The 15,875-nt window shown below is 43.7% G+C and overlaps 1 protein-coding gene across 2 annotated transcripts; it reads right to left on the minus strand.

The window, feature by feature from the left end:
- Window positions 1–1,253: 1,253 nt before the first annotated feature.
- On the minus strand, window positions 1,254–14,434 carry LOC124263646 (vitelline envelope sperm lysin receptor-like). Of its 2 annotated transcripts, none has more exons than XM_046698299.1 (10): window positions 14,321–14,434; window positions 13,709–13,752; window positions 9,312–9,351; window positions 8,344–8,525; window positions 7,416–7,570; window positions 4,341–4,489; window positions 3,790–3,880; window positions 2,553–2,646; window positions 2,014–2,086; window positions 1,254–1,729 (listed from the first exon to the last, which is right to left on the minus strand). In XM_046698299.1, exons 2-10 carry the CDS (start codon window positions 13,748–13,750, stop codon window positions 1,284–1,286), a joined length of 1,272 nt encoding a protein of 423 aa, XP_046554255.1. In that variant the 5' UTR covers window positions 13,751–13,752; window positions 14,321–14,434; the 3' UTR covers window positions 1,254–1,283. The 2 variants fall into 2 exon arrangements, with proteins under 2 accessions (XP_046554255.1, XP_046554254.1); XM_046698298.1 differs by lacking the exon at window positions 2,553–2,646 and adding an exon at window positions 2,706–2,859.
- Window positions 14,435–15,875: the final 1,441 nt, after the last annotated feature.

Raw genomic sequence — 15,875 nt, forward strand, 5'->3', positions numbered from 1 at the left:
TGAGGCATGCAAGGTGAAATCTAGTGGGGATGACCTAGCATCTAGAAATACCCAGAACATCTTCAAGCGTAAGACAGACTCTGGCCTTTTCACTTCCATTGAACAGTTTGTTTAAAAAAAGGTGGTTATCTATATCCTCTTCGCATATTATACAAATGGAAACTTTTGAATTTGGAGATAAGTTCAAATTCATAAATAATTTTGTTGGTGTTCCACCCAGATCTTGCACCTTGGTCATCTAGTGTCCAAGTGACATTGTGGGCTGCAAGTTTCCCCAACAGTAGAATGTTATGCAGTAGGGGCACTTGCCCGGCCCACATGAGGTGATGACAGCATGGAGAGAGGACAGGGCTTAATAAAGGGCCAATAAATATGCCTTTCACTTATAGCGTTATCTGATGGTTGTATGATGTGACTTCTACTTGGTAATGACCCCAGCACGTGTAGCCCCAATACAAATGTTCTTAGTCTCTGAATCTCTGGTCTCCCTAGGGCTCCTTTTCAATATAAATGGGCTTGTTTGTTACTATCAAAATTATATATATTCAGAGACTAAGCCTTAGTCTATGAAATGGGGTGCAACGTCGCGTGAAGGATTGTTGCAAAACACACAGCCGTGCGATACTATAGGGCATTGACGGAAAGATTCTCCGTATCAGACCCCAAGGCGAGCTGTCATTGCTCCATTTTCTAAACGCAGAGAACCGGGCAGGGTTATTACAAGTAAAATCTTGACCCTGGCGTTGGAACCACTGATATTGTTTTCCGTTAAGATGCAGCCCCCCACACCACCAGGCTCGACCGGAACACGGGATCTCAGACAAGAGCTGCCTTGCGATACTGTATAGAGACGTTCAAATTGTTCAGCTTACAACTGTACCCAGATGTGGCGATTAATTTCTGCAATTAAAGAAGTGAGTGCAGTTTTACGCCGCTTTTTGCAATATTCCAGCAACATCATGGCGAGGGACACCAGAAATGGGCATCACACATTGTACCCATGTGGGGAATAGAACCAAGGTCTTCGGCGTGACAAGCGAACGCTTTAACCATTAGGCCACTCCACACATGCGTTCGAGGTACCACGAAATTGTCCTGTTTATTTCTGGTTGTGAATTGCTGAACGCCGCACCTGAAACCGTGGTGCTAATTACGGTGGCCAATATTTCTGCTAGTCTCGTTCAGAACTAGGAAAATGACTGCCATCCTTTGTTATTTTGGTTTAACCATGGCAGATAAACAATAACACTTGATGTGAAACCCAAACTTTATTTCGACAACGATCACACTTCACTATGGCTGGAGGTGGAATGTCTTCTACCTCCGCTGCAGGACATAACTGTAAATGGTCTCTCGGTGTCCAGATGTGCAAGGCTGTTCAGGTTATTCTGAGAATCGCAAGAGCACATACATCCCGCATCGCAATGTCTGCAGGGCTTCTCTGGATCGACATTCCAACTGCAACCGCATGGCCTCCTGGATAAGACCTTGACCTTCGTTGCCAACTTGTAACCTCTCGAAATATTCCGCCTTGCGCATGCGCATACAACTCCTACGACTGACATCAGAACAGATAGTGCCATCATGATGACTACTGGCGTCCAAATGTACACCCTGGCCACCCAGGCATGTTGAACGGACGTCCGTCTCCAAACAAGTCGGTCAGGTTTCCGGTTGTCGATCGTTACTTCAGAATATAAACCAGAAGAGGCCGGAATGAATCGCTTGTCTGGAAATGAAGTATAAGGGGCCGTTCATAATTTATAGCTTGGGGGTGTGTGTGTGTGTGTGTGTGATGATTTTTATGGAGAAGCATCTAGTACATGTGTACAAAATTGATGACAAACACACAGACATGAGTACTAATATTTATGATTACTTTAATAGTATAATCAGCTGGCCACCCCAGAACAAAATTGGTGAACCCGGCCTTCCGAGTGACGAGCGAACGCTTTCACCACGTGGCTATTTTTGCTCCCCCACCGACCCAGGAATACCAAGAATCCCACCTACCGGACAAAGTGAGTCTGGTGGATTTCCGTCTTCTTCCATTGTTCCCATGTGGGAATCGAACAGCGCACGAGTCCTGGTAAATGACAAGGATTTATTTGTCAAGATCCAGCACCCGTTGATAATCATACTGTCACATTATCCAGGACACGCCAGCAACTTATGGTCACGTTCAGAGCAGTGAAACAAATTCAGTGTTTTAATTTCTTAACAAAAAGATACTCAAAATGTAAAATAATTACTTGTTGCATATTGTTGTCAGTACTAGTTATTGACCAGATTTGTGTTTTAGAGTGTAGCCCCACTAGTGAGAGTCATCTCTGCAGCTGAAAATCATGCTGATTATCGCGTTAAACAGAATGGGAAAACTATCTGCCTGTGAGATTTCTGGTATATCAACAGTTGACCTGTGTAGTTATACGAACGCATGAACTATTACATGTTTTAAGACAAAGTAAATCGAACTCTTCGTATCGAAGTGAGGGATTTGATTTAAGAAATCGAACCGGGTCTCGGTCATGACGACCGACCGCTTCACTCACTGATGATGAAAGGACAAGAATGGCCGCCTCGCAATACCAGGAATCAAACCAGATCTTCACTTTAACGAACAAGCAACACGGCACTCCAACCCACCTTTGAACAAAATTGACAAAACGATAAAAAGAATGTTGAAATACAATAAGGTGACTCACCCCGTTACAGCTTCTGGCACACATAGTGAAGTTGCACTGAAACCGAATGGGTTCCTTGTGGGGGAAGGCGAAGGCGTTGAAGTAAGGGCTGTAGCAGGTCAGGCCTTTGGTGGTGAAACCCTTGTTCTTTTTAATGAACCACCCGTCACCGCACCTGGAGGGCAAGGTGGATATGGGCAACAAGAATTGATAAATACAAATGAAAACACGTCAATCGTAGCGCTTGTACATGACGTCAGGATAACGCATAAAAAAGTAACAAATGTCGCGCCTGGCCTTGCAATTCACACGGTCACAATGTCAGATATTAATTTCCACGGACGTCAGGTGCAGCATTCAGAAAACAGTTCCAAATCAAGGAAAATTCTGCGCTTCCTGGTTATATTTTCAGGTAACCTCTAACTCCAAGGTCAGTGGGGTTGCCCCGAGATCACCACACCCATATCTACCTCCGGACCCGATCACACACCTAACCACCGGACCCAGACAAACTTCTAGTCGTGCCACCTAACCCCCCCCCCCATCCGATCACATCCAGCCGTGCCACCTAACACCCCCATCCGATCACATCCAGCCGTGCCACCTACACCCCCACCCGATCACATCCAGCCGTGCCACCTACCCCCACCCGATCACATCCAGCCGTGCCACCTACCCCCATCCGATCACGTCCAGCCGTGCCACCTACCCCCATCCGATCACGTCCAGCCGTGCCACCTACCCCCCACCCGATCACGTCCAGCCGTGCCACCTACCCCCACCCGATCACATCCAGCCGTGCCACCTACCCCCATCCGATCACATCCAGCCGTGCCACCTACCCCCATCCGATCACATCCAGCCGTGCCACCTACCCCCATCCGATCACATCCAGCCGTGCCACCTACCCCCAACCCGATCACATCCAGCCGTGCCACCTACCTACCCCACACACACACCTACCCGATCACATCCAGCCGTGCAACCTCACATCCCCCCACCCCATATCCGATCACATCCAGCCGTGCCACCTACCCCCACACCCGATCACATCCAGCCGTGCCACCTACCCCCCCCACCCGATCACATCCAGCCTGCCACTTACCCCGATCTGATCAAGGGTAACCTAGCTCCGGTCTTTATCCCGATGGCGTCACAAGAGACAGGTCGCAGACCTCGTTCGTTGGGAGCAGTACCTGCAATGTCCGGTAATGAATGAGCGAGTTGGTGTGCAACTAATTAATCTGCAACAGGTTAGGTTGCAACCGCTAGGTTGCAATGACCTGAAAACACCAAAGACTGGAACATGAAAGATCCATAGAGATCGAGGTGAAGGGTCAAAACGAGGTTTAATGAAGCTTTCGAGACTGTATTTGAAGTATCGCAAGTAAAGTGTGAGCGACTAATTATTTATGTCTGCTTCACGCCCTCAAAACATGTATACCGAGTCAAACTGACTGCCCTGGCCAGTTATTACCAGTTAATGCCAACCTTAGCCATGTTCACAAGTAGCACACGTAACGTCTACTAGTATGACACGGTCAGATGTCATTTTAAGGATTTGACAATCTTTGACAGCTCAACAAGAAGCCAATGTCGCGGTAAGATCTGTACCATGGGGAGAGAACTCGCTAGCAAAATGGGGAGACAACTCACCTGTAGCCGAGGCCTTGAGCTGCACCTTGCGTCCTACAGCCAGCCGCTGACCATGCATGTCTCGCCCCAAGACGTCTACCAGCAGCAGCCGAATGGTGGCCTTGGTGTTCTTCCCTTTCCATGACTGCACAGCCTTTGGTGCCATCCGGCTGAAAATATCCAAGTCAGATTGAAACAACTACTCTCCTGCCATCAGATCACGGGTGTCCTGTACGGGAACCAAAGATGCTAAACAGTGTCAGAGCCTAAAGAAAGGCATACAACTGAATCAAAAGACGCAAACTGCATGAGCTATGTAATCTATATATGTTACATCATCATATATATATATATATATATATTTCAGCAGCAAAAAAAAAACGTCAGTAGGAATTCAAAATTAGATAGGCACTGAATCAAATCATTACAGAAATAGACATAAGCGGATCAAAAACATTTTGTGTACATCTTGACACATCAAGGAATAACTCGGCACAATTTCAAGACATTATGTGAACGATTGCAGTCAAGACTCTTGACTTCAGTATGTAGTGTGACCACCACGAGCGGCAACAACTGCAGCACAGCGTCTATGCATGGAGTGCACCGATCGATTGATGAAGGCCATTGGCACCTTGAACCACACTCTGAGAAAGGCCTGGCGCAATAAATCGGCTGTGTTCGGCCTTGGTATGACATTATTCAGTCTCCTCTGAATTTCATCCCAAAGATGTTCAATTGGGTTTAAATCAGGACCAAGGGCCGGCCACTGCATAATGTTGACACCGTTCTGCTGTAGGAAGTCCCGTGTAGCTCTGGCAGTATGGGCCCGGGCGTTATCATGCTGGAAAATGTTCCAGTGACGTGCGAAATGTGGTATGACGTGGGGTCTGAGAGCTTGGTCGATGTAGCGCACCGCTGTGATGCCGCCTCTCCCTGGACCAAGGTTCTGGAACACCACAGAACCCACTCTGGTTCAGGCCTGTTCCACCCCATACCATGATGCTTGCACCTCCCCACAAGTTTCTTTCCATAACACATTGGTCTGAGTAACGCTGGCCACGTCGTCGCCATATTCTTGTTCTGCCATCTGCAGTTGATACGCAGTGCCGACTCTCATCTGTGAACAGAACAGTTCTCCATTGCCTGTATCGCCAGTTTTGGTGTTTTAGGGCAAACTGTTGACGTTCTCGCCGATGACGAGGGGTGAGGCTAGGTCCACGGCAAGGCCTACGGCAATGGAGGTTCCCGCCGTTAGACGTCGGCGTACTGTATCAGTACTGATTGGTCTTCCGTGTGGTCCCACTGTCTGGCGTGCTGTTTCGGATGCCTGCATGAAGGGATTCTGTACATGCTGTCGCACAACATGGCGGTCTTGTCACCCTTAGTCTGCCAGTACGGGGGTGATCATTTGTGGTGTTGGTGGCTCGGAAACGTTGCTGCAGCCTGTAGATGGTCCAAACGTTGACCTGGAAGTGATTGTCAACGTCTTGTGCAGTGTGGCCAGCTTCAAGTCTTCCTAGTCCCTGGTTCTTCTGAACTGTCGTGAGACGAGGCATCTTGCTGACATTGTAATGTGAATGTTTCAACCAGGTTTTAGGTGCATTTTATGGGGCTGGTCCTTGTGAACAGCACGTGCAGCATGAGTTGCATGAAAGACATGGAGAACACCGTACCATCTCCGGGATCAGGTTGCGTTTTTGAGACCATTTCCTGGGTTCCATTCTGAGTTTGGGAAGGAATGTCTTTGATCAGGTAAAGTTGGAGATGTCAAAAATATACAATCAAAACATTAAATGAGTTTACAGTTATCCGTTTCTGCGAAGGAAAATTCCAAACTGACGTTTCTTTTGCTGCTTAGTATATTAACAAAACATGGAATGTTCCTTGTTCTTGAACTTCAGACTGAGTCTGGCTTTAAAGAATGACATTCCATAAGAAATCAAGCCTGTAAATATGTATTACAATACTGGCGACATTTGGCGTTAGTACCGCCATTGAAGGAATGTGACAATACGGGAACAACTGTTTTGAGGTAAGTGAACAGTCAGTGCAGAGAACATAAAATGCACGCGTACCCAAAGTCTCCGGACAGGCGTACAAAGCGCAAGTGTCCCATTCGAAGACATTACAATTGGCTGTTCCGATCGTAGGTTTTACCACAGTGTTGAACCTGCACGTCCAACTCCTCCGTTATACTGTTGGTTGATTGTTTAACGCCGCCTCTCAGCAATATTCCAGCTATATGGCGGCGGTCTGTAAATAAGAGCCTGGACAATCCACTGACCAACAGCATGAGCATAAACCTACGCAATTGGGATACGATGACATGTCAACCAAGTAAGCGAGCCTGACCACCCGATCCCGTTAGTCGCCTCTTAAAAGGATGGGTTGGGACCGCCTCCGTGGTGTAGTGGTTAGAGCGTCCGCCCGGAGAGCGGAAGGTCGCGGGTTCGATCCCCGACCGCGTCATACCAAAAGACGTTAAAATATGGTACTTGTTGGTCCCTGCCTGGCGCTCGGCATTAATGGGTACAACAAGGACTGGTCGGCTCGGAGTCAGTATAATGTGTCTGAGTGGGGTATTCATGCTTCACTGCAGCATGGTATCTCAGTGGGCTAGCAGTATAAAACCAGCTTCAGTCTGGGCTAGTACAAGCAGCCGCACCTACATATACACACGCATGCACGTCGTCATATGAGCGAAATATTCTCCAGCGCGACGTAAACCCCAATTTCACCTCACCTCACCTCAAGGGTGGGTTACTGAAGGCCAATTCAAACCGGGACCTAAAGGCTACTCAGTTATACCGATGCCCCTAGCAGAATGAAGAATGCTTTTCGCAGCATGAATAATTTTCTAGCTATTCGCGGCGACCTGATACACCTTGAATACGGCTTTAAACCTCATTTATGGACGTGCATATGGTGGAGAAAGGGGGGCTAGGGGATATATTTGCATCGGGAACTGTGCCACAAAGTACCACCCCTGCTGACTGGCACGAGTCACTTCCTTCGTAAGTCGTGAGACCAAGATTACGACAGGAACAAAACATTGTACTTTCAAAAGCGTGTTGACCAATCGCCGGTTCCTACCTAGCTCCGATGTTCAGCTGTTTCGTCAGCTGCTTATTCTTGGCGTCGAACGTACACGTGACGGTATACTCCTCTTGGCTGTGGTGTACGGCAGTGCCCGGGGGTCCGTATGATACGTACACCTTCAAGACGTACACACGAGCACCTTTCCGTTTCTGAGTGCAGAAGGTTAAAATGTTAACATGTGACAATACCACCACTCTCCAAAGGTATGCTGCTACCGACCAATCTGAGACACTACATATCAGTCATCTGTTGAAAATTACGGTGCCCAATTTTAAAACGTACATTATATCAAGTATCGAAATTTTGAGAATCAATTCAGTAATGTCAATTCACAAAGGCTTTGTGGTAGCATTTAATACATTTGCGATAGCCGAACAATTTTTCCAGGGAGCGTACATTTCTTTAACAGCACGTAATGTTTTGTTCAGTGACAAATGTTAAGTGAAATATAAAAAATGTTCGCGATATACACTACTCCATTTAATGACATCCATTGTGTCGTCATTCTCGTTAACCTTATGGTTTGCGAGTATTGCAACAGTCGTGAAATTATCATTGCTGGATTGGATCCACGTGGCAGATATTGGTGAACTTATATATTGCTTATTTTCATGAACCAAGTAGCGAGACGATCATAAGATAATTGAACGAGAGTTCGGTTTTACAATATCCCAGCTATATCACGATGGAGACTAGAAATGGGCTTCACACATGAAGTATCTAGGTGGTGAATCCAGCCCGGGTCTTCGGAGTGACGAGCGAACACTTTACTAATCTACTCCGCCGCCTTACAAGATAAGTAAAGACATTTAAAGTAGGTATTGTATATACTAAAGGAAACGTGATATGAAATTCATTTCTTGATATCACAAATTCGATTTTTCACGTCCATGAAACAGGTATTGTCAACGTCTCCCAGTACCTGGAACATGCAGGGATGAGCGCCGCGACCGGGGTATCCAACCGTCAACTTGTAGTTGACTCCGTCAGTCGAGGTGAAGTTCTCGCGGGTCTTGGCACAGGCAGCAATGGCCGCTATGTCTAAATCTGTTACTATGGAGATTTCGGCACCTTTGACATTTTCCTTTCCGCAGTTGGAAGTCACTGGATAAGAGACATTTCTAACTCACAAACGAACAAACGAGGCTTGAACATGGCGCCCAGGCATGGAAAGCTCATTTAACAAAGAAAATGCTGTAAGCGGTGAACAGCCAAGGCAATATCAGGAAGGGGAAAACAGGAATGGTCTGTACTCAACGAAAAATACCGAAACCGGGTCTTTGGCCTAACGAGCAAGCACTTTAGCACTAGCCTCCCCTTCAACAGAAACCAGCTGGTGAGAAGAAAATGGGGACTAATGATCGCCACCAAGGACAAATGCTCTGAAAATACCTCCCTGTAATGTTTGGTCCATTGCATAACATACAACAGATCATACCAGTGTCAGTTGATTGTTTATGGAAAGCTCTGGTTTAAATCAAAGGTTCATGTCAAATGTTCATACACTGAAGCTCGGGAAAACGCATATCTGTTTTTTTTTATATTTGACAAAATGGTCACAAAATATCACATTCGTCTGCTCTGTCTATTTAGGTGTGAGAAACGATGTCATTTTGTCATTTGATCTCCCATGAGCAAATATTCACAGCTGAAATCGTTTTGATGCCCGAGTTAAAGTTGGTTGCGTTTTCAGTGTGCCTCAGTATATAAATATTTGCAAGTGAAAACCTCAATAAATTTGCTGTTGAGTATATTAATTTATTGAAATAGTGTAAAATTGATCGATTAGGTTTACTGTACCCATATACGGAATCGAACGCGAACCTAAGCTTCAGGAGTATTTTCAACTTAACACTTTCTTAGCACGGTGAAGACGGGTTGAATACTTACATCTCAAAATGTAGCCGGGAGGTATAGCAGCCCAGACACTCTGCAAACAAGATATATTCAGCTAACAGCTTCATAAACATTTCCATATAGACAGATGATTAAGATATTACTAAAGTACTGTCTAAAAATGTTTTTCACATATATATCTACAATTTATGAAGTTAAAATGTGAAAGTGTGAAATATCTGAAACTAAGTTCGGCCTAACTACAGTCTCAGTGGTAGGGAGATAGGAAACGTAAAAAAGGACTTTACTGAGGAGAGATTAGTGCAGAAATGAGCAATGCGGGTTTTTCAAAGTCCAAAACGATTTATTTGGAACAGGCCATGGCTTTATGCAAAATAGTGTGCGACGATATTGTATAACAAATGACACTTTAAATGCCCAATTTGAAATTAGACGTAGTTTCATTATAAACGTGTAGAGATATCAGCTACGATAAGAATCCTTTAGGGAATTAAACTGGGGGAAGTAAACGGCATGTCTTAAAAATTTACAAATAATATCCAGTCCTGTCGATCTGGGGGTGGTCTTGCCACCTATATATTTTGAGACATTTAATACGATGGCTGATTTAAGCTTTTCTATGGGTATCATTCTTTTACAGATCTCAACATAAACGTTATGAAAGTCACGTAAGATGTTAATCAATAGACGAGACATTCAATACACATGGAAAAAGCATAAAATATCTTTGAGATGACCCCTTGTGCCTGTAGGCAGGACGTGCATTTCATGCCAGGTGAGTCGACGGTCCATCGTCATACCTGGCTGAGCGACCTAATTGCCATCTATAGTCTGATCTATTGTTTTCAGCAGCTATTCGTATTTTTTTTCTAAGTTTTGCCCTATTTTACGAGTAAACATGCACTTCTTGATGTCCTATTACGCATCCCACTGAACGCCCCAGTTATGCCGATGTGGGTTATTTCAACATATACTACTTGCAGTTGTGTAAATTTTAAGGATACAGAGTAACAGCCTATAGACAGTACTTTAGTTTTCAGTGTAACAGGACTGGACAAGAGAACGGAGTTAACGTATCAGCAATGCAATGCGCCAAAACGCACCCAAGGCCGAAAACAGAATTTCACGTGCAGAAGAATGTTATACGTGCTACGTGTATGTTTTTGTGTTAGTTGTGCATTGTAACGTCAGGGGCGGATGCAGCGTTTTTAGAAGGGTGGGTGGGGTGCACACTTCATTTTCATCCCCCTCTTCTGGATCCGCCTATGAATGTGCTGTTTCATCCCAATACGGGAATTCACAATTGAAAAGTTGTATTAAAAAAACTTAGTTATTAGAAACAGATGTTCTCATAAAAGTGGACTTAACCTAGAAGTATTGAATCAGTAAAATGCATAGTTTGATGAGCCACATTAAAAGTGTAACTTGTTTCAATAGAGTTTTGTTATATGGGGTTATCTGCACTCCATGACAGTCTGCTCGGAACCAGTCTTGAAGCCGTGTAATGATTCTTCCCGTCGGCGCCATGACCCTAAATGAGACAGTCACAATATGATGGCCGATTTCCATTTGTCGTCCATTACGTCACGCTTTGACACAGGCAACCCCCTTCAGAACGGGAATTTCTCGCGGCGTCCAATGACGCACCAGCGCTGAAGTAATAGGTCTTCATGCCCGTGAGCATTTCCGACCAATGTTCCTTAACTGATCTCTGTATGAAACGCCAAACGAAAATAACCTCAAACGATATTTTCCATCGATCCATATGAGGTGAGGTGAAATTGGGTTTAACGTCGTGCTTGAGAATATTTCGCTCATATGACGACGTGTATGTGTATGTGCGGCTGCTTGTACTAGCCCAGACTGAAGCTGGTTTTATAGTGCTAGCCCACTGAGATACCATGCCGCAATGAAGCATGAATACCCCACTCAGACACATTATACTGACTCCGAGTCGACCAGTCCTTGTTGTACCCATTAATGCCGAGCGCCAGGCAGGGACCAACGAGTACCATATTTTAACGTCTTTTTTTGTATGACGCGGTCGGGGATCGAACCCGCGACCTTCCGCTCTCCGGGCGGACGCTCTTACCACTACACCACGGAGGCGGTCGATCCATATGAACAAATACGGTCATCAATGAACGACTGGAAAATGGAAATGCAGAATTCGTGTCACGAAAAGCAGACTTGTCCAATTCCAAACATCTCACGAGTTTGGAACGTTGTATTTGTACAGGTATTCAAGTCAAGTACATGTTTGCTGTTGGAATGTGCACTTTTTACCAATTTTTCAGTCTAGAATAAAACAATTAGATAACATGTTTGCAATCATCTCGAGGTCAATATCGTCCAGACACTAATTCCCCTTTCTCACTAAACTTGAGCACAAGTAGAAATATTGTTGTTCTTTTTGAAAATGTATCTTACTTGATAAATGTTACAAAGTTGGAGCAGTTTCGTTCAATGCTGAGGTGTGTAATTAAGTTTTTTTTTGGCCCGTCCTAAGATTTCAGATCAAAACAGTTATTTTAAGGCAATTATAAATCACATTTAGGCGCAAGTCAGATTATCTTCAGAATTTGTGTTCAGAAACCTTTGTTAGTCGACTGCGAACTTAAGTACTGTCGGAGATATAACAAAACTATTTTCTCATTTACCTCTACAATTTATGGAGGTGATATGTGCAAGTGTGAAATATCTGTTAAACTAAGTTCAGCCTAACTACAGTCTCAGTGGTAGGGAGATAGGAAACGTAGAAAAAGGACTTAACTGAGGTGAGCTTAGTGCAGAAATGAGCAATGCGGGTTTTTTCTAAGTCCAAAACGATTTATTTGGAACAGATCATGGATTTATGCAAAATAGTGTGAGACGATATTGTATTACAAATAACACTTTTTAAATGCCCAATTTGAAATTAGACGTAGTTTCATTATAAACGATAGCTGACGTAAAAAACCAATAACTTTCATGCTGAAACTATTAAGGATGTATGCTACCATGGAGTCTCACTGTCACTATAAAAAGAAACAGATAGGAGGGTTCGTCTCAAAAGCAAAACTTGCACGGGTGTCGCAGACGATCGTTGGGGTCGGGCGGGGGGATAGAGATATCAGCTAAGATAAGATAATCCTTTAGGACAATTATACTGGGGAAGTACACGGCATGTCATAACAATTTACGAATAATATCCAGTCCTGTCGATCTTCGCGATCGGGTGGTCATGCCACCTATATATTTTGAGACATTTAATACGATGCGTTTCTATGGTTATCAGGTATCATACTCTTTTACATATCTCAACATAAACTTCATGAAAGAAAGACACGTAAGATGTTAATCAATAGATGAGGCATAGTCAACACACATGAAAAAGCACAAAATATCTTTGAGATGACCCCTCGTGCCTGTTGGCAGCACATGCATTTCATGCCAGGTGAGCGACGGTCCGTCGTCATACCTGGCTGAGCGATCTAATTGCCATCTATAGTCTGATCTATTGTTTTCAGCAGCTATTCGTATTTTTTTCTAAGTTTTGCCCTATTTTACGATTAAACATGCTTTTCTGTATATCCTATTACGCATCCCACTGAATGCCAAGTTAGGCCAAAGTGGGTTATTTCGACATATGCTATTTGCAGCTGTGTATTTTAGGGATACAGAGTAACAGCCTAAAACCAGTTTTTTTTCTATTTCCGACAGTACTTTAGATGTGTTATGCACATTTGCTTGATGCATGGTTAATGCGCGTTGTTGTATCCCAGTGGAACCACGCTCATGACATCACTGGTCCAGGCTCAATTACTTAGAGCAATTCCATTCTTTATCATGTACATATCTACTCGCGTGTGCGTACGTGCTTGCATTCGAGTGAACCCACAGTTTCGTTCATGAGTATGGCGTTTCGTTCATGGCGTCTTTGGTGACGAGCCAACGCTTTAACCACTGGGAAATGAGGGAAATTTAAAGGAAAATATCTGAATTTTATCGTGGCTAAAGGTATCCCGTTCACCTACACCTTGTAGTGAGTGAGGAGTTTAGTTTTACGCCGCACTCAGCAATATTCCACCTATGTGGAGTAAAATTGTCTGTAAATAATCCAGTGATCAACAGCATGAGCATCGATCTGCGCAATTGGGAACCGATGACATGTGTCAACCAAGTCAGCGAAACTGACAACCCGATCCCGTTAGTCGCCTTTTACGACAAGATAGTCGCCTTTTTATGGCAAGCACATGGGTTGCTGAAGACCTATTCTACCCCGGATCTTCACGGGTCCCTACACCTTGTAATGTGTGTTAATGACGTCACTACTCTGACAGGCCAGTTGAAGTTATTACCGGTGTATCACCGGATTTGTTTTGCCCATCTACTGGAACCCCAGCTGTATTATATTATAGAGAGTCAAATACGGAATTCTATAGACTTACCGTCACACAGGCGCTCACCAACAGAACTGGAACCAGCGACATGACTGTAAAAAATAGAACAGAGCCATAAATACAGTTCCACATCAAGTCACCCACGACGATCAGGTTGTCAGGCTTGTCATCTTGTATAACATGTCATCGTATCCCAACACACAGTGCTTATGGGTCAATCACTGGAATGTCTGGCCAAGAGTAGATAATTTACAGGTCGAAGTCAGATAGCTGGAATAGAGCACCGTTAAATCCTACCAAGAAAGCTTGTTATAGCCGAGAACGTTTTACCATTGCCAGAAAGTGAAGCTACTTACATTTTGGATGGGGCCGTTTTATAACCTGGCAATTCGGAATTATCTGTAGGTCGTGGGGCTGTTACACACTTAGTTTATTATCCCCGATGAAGTAAAACTCATTTCGAAACTATGAATGTTGAGCAGGATTCGAAAAGGAGTTAGAACTCCTGAACCAACGTTAGGATGGTCTGGACTTCCTCGTTCGAGCGTCAACATATTCCCAAGAATATATGTCGTAATTTGCCACTATCGCAGCTGACGATTACTGTAAGAGAACAAGAGTTGACATGTATTTGATAATTAAATATCTTTGGCGTCTCACCTGCGAGCTAGAATCCCCAACCGTCGGGGCTGAAGCTGGTCACTTGTGTCAGAAACATTCACGTTTCCAGCTAAGTCATACAGACTGGTCTTCTTTCGTGTGCCACACTTCCACAGTCACTCCATCCAAACGCTGGGTGCTGGCCGCGGGACGGCAACCCTATGTCACCAGTCACGATATAGAAAGCAGACCGCATATGCTCGCGATATTTGCACGTGCAAAATGTAAATTTTGCTTTTCACGTGCACCAGTAGTCGTTTTAGGTCGCATTGTCGTCAAATAAATGTTGGTGTTCATATTTAGACTTGCTCAGTGAATCCATATTCATATTTTTTTATATTAATAAGTATCACAATTTGTTGTATGCGACCAGTCACATTCCCAGAACCAGAAATGACCCGTTACACACTTTGCTTCTTTCTAAACACGAATAGTGACTACAGTCTGTTTGCAGTGAAAACGTACCGATGAATTTCACTTTAAACAAAAAAGTAAATCTAATAAAGTGAAATTAAGATTGCGAATCCTCATAATTTACCCCCTTGTAATACAAAAAAATAATAGCCATGTGAAACTATGATCGTTTGTTAAACAACTTTTATCGAATAAAATTCTGAGATATAAAAATGTTCAATTGGCAAGTTAAAATCATGAGGATTCGCAGTCTTAATTTCACTTTATTTGTTTTACTTTTTTGTTTAAAGTTACATTGATCGGTACGTTTTCACTGCAAACAGACTATAAGCGAGTTTAGTTTCACGCATTATTCCAGCAATATGACGGCGGAGGACACAGAAATGGGCTTCACACATTCTACCAACGTCGGTATCGAACACTTTTTACCATTAGGCTACCCCACCGCCATCTCAAATAGAGTCGCTACCATCCAATACACACGAGCTTTAAGGTGCCATCCAGTTTACAAAAGGTATACATGTACCGTCCAATATATTAAAGCCTTAACTGAAACCAGTTTTCGTTCTAATTCAGAGTCAGAAAGGTGAGGACAAATCATTTCAGTTACACTTGTAAAAGGCAGATATAAACTGTTGTACTCATATTGTCAGATGGTTTTTCATTCTTAAATAGATCCTCTAAATATCTGAAAGTGTGAAGCTCATTTCTGGTGTCCCCCGCCGTGATATTGCTAGAATATTGCTCAAAGCGGCGTAAAACTAAACTCACTCACTCGCTCTAAATATTTGACGGAATATCAATAAGAAGACGACTTTAAACTTGATGTCAAATAGCAGATATATAATAATATACTGTTGCAAGAAGTCGTAGTTTGAAATATGTCATATGTTTTCACTTCAAAACTTGTTTTGTGTCAAATATATTGAAAAATAATGTTAATGGACTATTTTTGACGTTTCGCCCGCGAACTTGATCCCTCCAACAGTTTGTCTCTGCAAACATTTAAAAGCGCCCAAAGTAATAGTTTAGCTTTTCCGCACTTATTTCCATTTATCAGTGCACCAATCTGCCATTGCAGTTATCAATCAGACAACAGGATGTGAATGCATTAATTGATTGCATGTGTAATCAGCAAATG

Source organism: Haliotis rubra, unplaced genomic scaffold, assembly GCF_003918875.1.
Source record: "Haliotis rubra isolate DU_JTF1 unplaced genomic scaffold, ASM391887v1 Scf891, whole genome shotgun sequence".
NCBI lineage: Eukaryota > Metazoa > Mollusca > Gastropoda > Lepetellida > Haliotidae > Haliotis > Haliotis rubra.